A 6,107-nucleotide genomic window follows, 5' to 3' on the forward strand; every position below is an offset into this window, starting at 1 on the left:
AATATGTGAGATGCATATGCATTTTTAATATTATTTATTTTAACTTTGTCGCAGTTATTAAAAAAATATGTGCATCTCACATGTTCAAATGATACATGTCATTTTTATAGAATGAGTTGAACGAAGTTCTTCCAACCCAACTTGGAGGAAATCTTTGTCCAATGTTAATTATTATGTGATTAATGAAAGTTCAAAGACGTAAAAGAATGGGATGCGTAGAGGTAGAACTATATTTTAATTCACAAAAAAAAAAAAAAAATAAATAAAAATTGGCCTAAGCCTAGCTCCGCTACTGCCCACAAACATAAATTGACCCCAAATCCCATGAATTGATTATAAGTTATAATTATTAAATTTTTTTAATGAGGCATATAATTAACACAAGGCATGTTTTAATGAGGTACCGTTTCTGTATTTAGCTATAAAGGAAATACCATCTATAATATAAAATAAAATTAAAAGAGAAAAACATAAAGTTGTATTTTCATATTTAGCCATAAACCAAATACTATTTATGATACAAAATAAAATAGCCAACAACAAACTGAAAGAGCTTTTTTTTATTTTTTTTGAGAGCCCCTTATGTCCAGTTCTGGTGTAAACCCTAACATTTACAGCCTCCAATAATAATTAAACACGTCAGCTTGATATACAAGATAGAATACACACCAAAACACCCGATCAACAACAACAACCCATCCTTTGTCATTGACGAAAGGGGTGTTTCTCTTCCTCTTCAGAACCACCGGATCCACCAACACCAGCTACGCTGTCCGCTGATTGCCGCAACCAGAATCACTCGAAGCCACCGCACTGCCTCCTCCCTTGTATAAAGCCCCCAATCGTGATTTTGTCAATATCTCTCCCTCTCTCTCTCTCTCTCTCTCAACTTCACCGGAGACCGTTTGTAATCGAAATCAGTCGTATCTGAGTAATCTCAGTTCAACGCCCTTAGTCGTTGGGTTAAATCGCACTAATCATCTTGGTTTTTCTCGTCGAGAAGGTCAGAGCAAGAAACATCCTTGGGAACGCATTTTTTGACTGATCTCCTTCTTGTTCACCTCTGTCTTTTTCCAATGTTTTTTGCATCTGGGTTTGAAACCTTTTTTTGAGGTCTCAGATTTTGATTTAAAGGGTGTTTGTTTCCTAAAGAGAGAGGAAAAAACCATTTTGTTTTGTGTGCAAGAGATTCTTTCAACCCTTTTGAGTTTTAAACTTAAATTGGCAATTTCATATGGTTTTTAAACATATTATTCTGATGCATCTCTTGAGTGGGGCTTCGGTGGTGAGCAATGGCGCTGCTCGGGGCGGAGGAACCGAGACGGTGTTCTCCTTGCATAATATTTTTAAGCTTACGACAGATTCAGTTTCAGACGTCAGTTGTCTTGAGAGAAAGTTCGTGATTCGGTGTTTTCGACTTAAACCATGTTAGCGTTTTAAGCTTACGTGGTCTAATATGATTGGAGGCTGAAAAACACTTAGTTTACACCAAATCCTGATGAGGTTATTTTTTAATTTTTTTGAACGAATTATCCCTTTATTAATATAACAATTAAATGAGACAAAATGCTCTGTACAATGCCAAAAATATAATTTAAAATATTCACAATTCAAATATTATCTATAACATACACAATAATCACTCATGCTATTATTATACGTAAGACGATATCTATAAAAGGCCACGCATCGTTATAATGCACCCCAATAACTATTGACACACGTGCCCTAGTCGATTTATAGTTGAGGTAAGAAAAGGAAGGAAGAAGGGGCGAAGAAGAGGGAGTTATAATTCCCTCTCCACTTTGCTATGCTCTCTCTATACTGCTCTTTTTTTAGCTTTGACGGCTAGTTTAGGTTTCTATCACCCTCTTTGGTTAATAATTATTGTATCACATGTAAACTTTTTTTTATAAAATTTGCTTGTAAAACCTAACATTCCTCTAAATTATTTCCAAACTTTCTACGAGAATGTAAATCAAGAAATTATTAATTAGGGGAAAGTTCACTTAACCCCCTCAAACTACCACTCAATTGACAATGTCCCCCCCAAACTTTCAATTGTGACAATGTCCCCCCCCAAACTACAAAAAATTGTCAATGTTCCCCCCAATGACGAAATTACCCTTAGTAAAATTAAAAAAAGAAAAGAAAAGAAAAAACTAAAACTTCTAGAAAAAACCTAAAACTAACAAAAAAGAAAAGAAAAAAAAATCCAAACGATGGCCAATTTTTTTTTTTTTTAAAAAAAAAAATCAATTTTATAAGAAAAAAATTAAAAAAATTTCGATTTTTTTTTTTATATAAAAATTGAAAATTTTCGTTTTTTTTTTAAAAAAATTTTTGTTTTATAATTTTATTTAAATAAAAATTTACGTTTAAAAAAATAAAATTTTCGTTTAATAAAATGAAATTTTTTGTTTTTTAAAACTAAATAAAAAAATAGTTTTTTTTAAGAATAAAAATTTCCGTTTAAAAAAAAATTAAAAAATTTTGTTTAAAAAAAATTGTTTTTTTTTAAAATATTATCTTTCAATTAAAATTTTTCGTTTTTAAAAAATCAATTTTTTTTTGACTTTATAGGGGTATTTTTGTCTTATTGAGAAATTTATAGGGGCATTTTTGTCTTATGGCTAGTCTTGGGGGGGACATTAACAATGTTTTGGTAGTTTGGGGGGACATTGTCACAATTGAAAGTTTGGGAGGGACATTGTCAATTGGATGGTAGTTTGAGGGGGGTATGTGGACTTTACTCTATTAATTATTATTGATAAGCACGTTGACGTGGTTAAATAAAAACCCCCCACACGACACAAACACGCCCCCAAACCCCAAGACTTGATTTTCCCGGAAAGTCCCTGCCTTTCCGAGAAAATCTCGCGATGGACCCTATTCCTGACCTCTCTGACGAGTTCCCCAACTGGCTGGAGCTGCCCCGGGACGTGACGGCGTCGATCCTGCTGAGACTGGGCGCCGTCGAGATCCTGAGGAGCGCGCAGATGGTGTGCTCGCCGTGGCGCAACCTCTGCAAGGACCCGTCGATGTGGCGCGCCATCGACATGGGCAACAACAACCACTGGAATGATGACGAACTCAATACGATTTGCCGCGACGCCGTCGATCGCAGCTGCGGCCAGTTGGTCGATATAAACCTCGAGTACTTCGGCACCGACGAGCTCCTCAGGCACATCGCTGATGGGTATTTTTTTTTTTTTTTTTTTGAATTATGCGCGAGAAATAAAGGTTTTGATTGATATGTTTATGTTTAAATTTTAATATTGAGGGCCTTTTTGATTGATATGCTATGAGTATTGTGGTCGTTTGGATTTTTGTAATTACTTCGTGTAATTCTAGTTTATTGACTTAGAGGTTTAGGGTTTGTTGGTAAATTTGAGGTATTTGTGTTTATCATTTGCTGCATCCTGTGCTAATTAAGTTTTGATTTTTGGAATGTTTTGACATTTTGAGGGTGTTTGAAATTTCTGGGAGGGTTGTAGAATTTTGATTCCTGGTTTCATTTTGGTTTTAGCATGGCTATCAGAAGTTGTTGGCGTTCTGGACTTTGAATGTTATTGCCTACTGTTTGAGCTTGGCTCGGGCTTGAGTTGAGCCACAATTTTAGAGGAGTTGGCTTGCAAGCCTGTCGCATTGAGCCCATGTAGGTTCTAAACTATTCTCCCTCCTAACTTAATCAATTTGTATTTCTCTCGTCAATCGACAACATGGGTTTCTTATATTATCTAACCATGTGTTTGTGATAGTCTTGCTTCACTCAACTCTGCATTCTATTACCAGCATCCAGAAATTTATGATAGTCATACCGACATCAACAACATGGGTTTCTTGCATTGTCTAACTGTGGTTTTGTGTGCTTGTCTTGCTGCCCTTGCCTCTGTTCTTACTACCAGCATCCAAAATTTATAAAAGGAAAAGCTGTCACACACAGTATGACAACTCATTAAAAAAAGCTTCAACACATTCTTTTTCCTCTTCTTAGAAAAAAAAATCATTGGATATCATCTTTCGTATTATCTATTCCAACTTTAGACTATCAAAATCACTTTGTTGAAGCATTTGGATTGATGTGCTTTATCCTCAAGTTGTACCTGGTCAGAGGTGCTTAGCTTTCATAGTGTAAGGTGTTAATCTTGAGGCATACTCTTATTTGTTGATGAAAAATTGGTTAAATGGGTTTTTCATCTTATATATACTTCTGTACTGTTATGGCTTTATTTATTCAAAAAATGAAAGGCATGAAGGGATCTATAATTAACTGCTCCTTGAATGTAAGCTCCGCAGACATCCATTTGCAGCACTTAATGCTAAGACGCTTGGATTTATGGCTTCAAATGTATGTAGGAAGTTTTGGGCATGGGAATTAATAAATTGTGGATGATTTGGCCGGGAAAATGTTCCCAACTAGACATGGGTTTCTTTTCTTTGAATAATCTTTCTGCATAGAATACAAAATAGACGGCACATCACCACTTTGCAGCCCTCCTTGTTGAATTATAGGCCCCACTGGGGGGCTGCAATGTAGAAAGATATCCCCTATACAGTTCACAATCTATGTGGTTGATTATGGATTCAGTCTCTTTTATTCCAATAATGAATTTGCAGACGCATAATTCTTCCACTTATTTGTGTTTGCCTGTCTCTGGGTAACTGCTGGTTCATTTTAGTTATTTCCTTTCATGGTATTTTAACAGTTCAAGTCAGCTCAAACGCCTTCGGCTTGTACATTGCTATTATGACATTTCGGATGAGGGGTTGAGTGAAGTGGCTGCAAAACTTCCATTACTAGAGGAGCTTGCCATTTCATACTGTCCATTTTCAAAAGAAGCTCTGAAAGCTGTGGGCCGCAGTTGCCCTCTTCTGAAGTCACTCAAATTCAACAACCAGGATTTTGGACTTCCTCGCATAGAGTGTGATGAGGAGGCACTTGCTATTGCAGAGAACATGCCCAGATTGCGCCACCTCCAGCTTTTCGGAAATAACCTGACTAATGACGGCTTGCAGGCCATCCTTGACGGTTGTCCTCACCTTGAATCACTTGACCTACGGCAATGTTTCAGTGTCAAACTGACAGGGAATTTGGAAAGAAGATGTGCTCAACAGATTAAAAACTTGCGTCTTCCCCATGATTCCACTGATGACTATGAATTTGGTGCTGAACTTGATGGTTATGGTTCTTTTGATGATGACTACCCATCTGGGTCGTCGGACATAGATCATTTGTCTCATTCTGACTATTATGAATTCTCAGATGGCAGCAATTTCTCCGACCTCTATGACTCCGACTATGACTACGATGACTACTATGACAGAAATCAAAATTTTAACTATGGAGATTTTTATCTTGACTAGCTTGAATGAAATGACTCCTCTCTCCCAATATTTTGAATGTTTAATATTAGTATCGTATTGATTTTATATGCACAATTAAATACATGAATTTTAAATTCCTACAACAATAGGCTGTTAGTATCCATTTCATTGCAAATACCCTCCACTCAAAAGTAGCATTGCATTTCAAGAATTCTTTCTTTATTATATAATTCTATAAAAGTTGTTTGGGAGGTAAATACTGAAAAGGAGTCTTCAAATCAATTTCTTTCCTTCCTCTTTTTGCTTTATTTAATTAATTGTCTCTTTTTGCTTTAAGTCCACGTAATAGCAAAAGTAAAAGTTTTGCCCTTTTTTTTTTCTTCTCTTTTCTTTTTGCTTTTTTGCTTTTGCTTTTAAGTCTTATTCTCTCTCTCGAACTAGGTAGGGTGGTGGAAGTATTTTGAGGCAGAAGGTGAAAAACTGAAGTGAGGGATTTTTGTTATATTTAAATATTAATTAAATAATATTTATTTTAATATTAATATTATACTTTTATTTAAAAATGATTCTTTTCGCTTGTTGGGATGCAAAATGTATTGCTATTCTCACAAAACAAGGCCAAAAAAATATCAACCCACAATTTTTAAGGATAAAACGGTTAAGATTGGATTTTATTTAATAATGTCTTTATTATTATTATTTGATTTTTTTAATTTATTGTTATTAATTTTTTAAGCCTTATTTATTTCGGAACGTTGGAGAATCAAATAATATTAATG

At 35.1% G+C, this 6,107-nt stretch overlaps 1 protein-coding gene across 1 annotated transcript; it reads left to right on the plus strand.

The window, feature by feature from the left end:
- The first annotated feature begins 2,817 nt into the window (after positions 1-2,817).
- Positions 2,818-5,433, plus strand: LOC132170822 (putative F-box/LRR-repeat protein 23). The gene is made up of 2 exons (XM_059581938.1): positions 2,818-3,199; positions 4,710-5,433. Exons 1-2 carry the CDS (start codon positions 2,883-2,885, stop codon positions 5,365-5,367), a joined length of 975 nt encoding a protein of 324 aa, XP_059437921.1. The 5' UTR covers positions 2,818-2,882; the 3' UTR covers positions 5,368-5,433.
- The last annotated feature ends 674 nt before the right edge of the window (positions 5,434-6,107 follow it).

The sequence above is a fragment of the Corylus avellana genome, chromosome ca2, assembly GCF_901000735.1.
Source record: "Corylus avellana chromosome ca2, CavTom2PMs-1.0".
Taxonomy (NCBI): domain Eukaryota; kingdom Viridiplantae; phylum Streptophyta; class Magnoliopsida; order Fagales; family Betulaceae; genus Corylus; species Corylus avellana.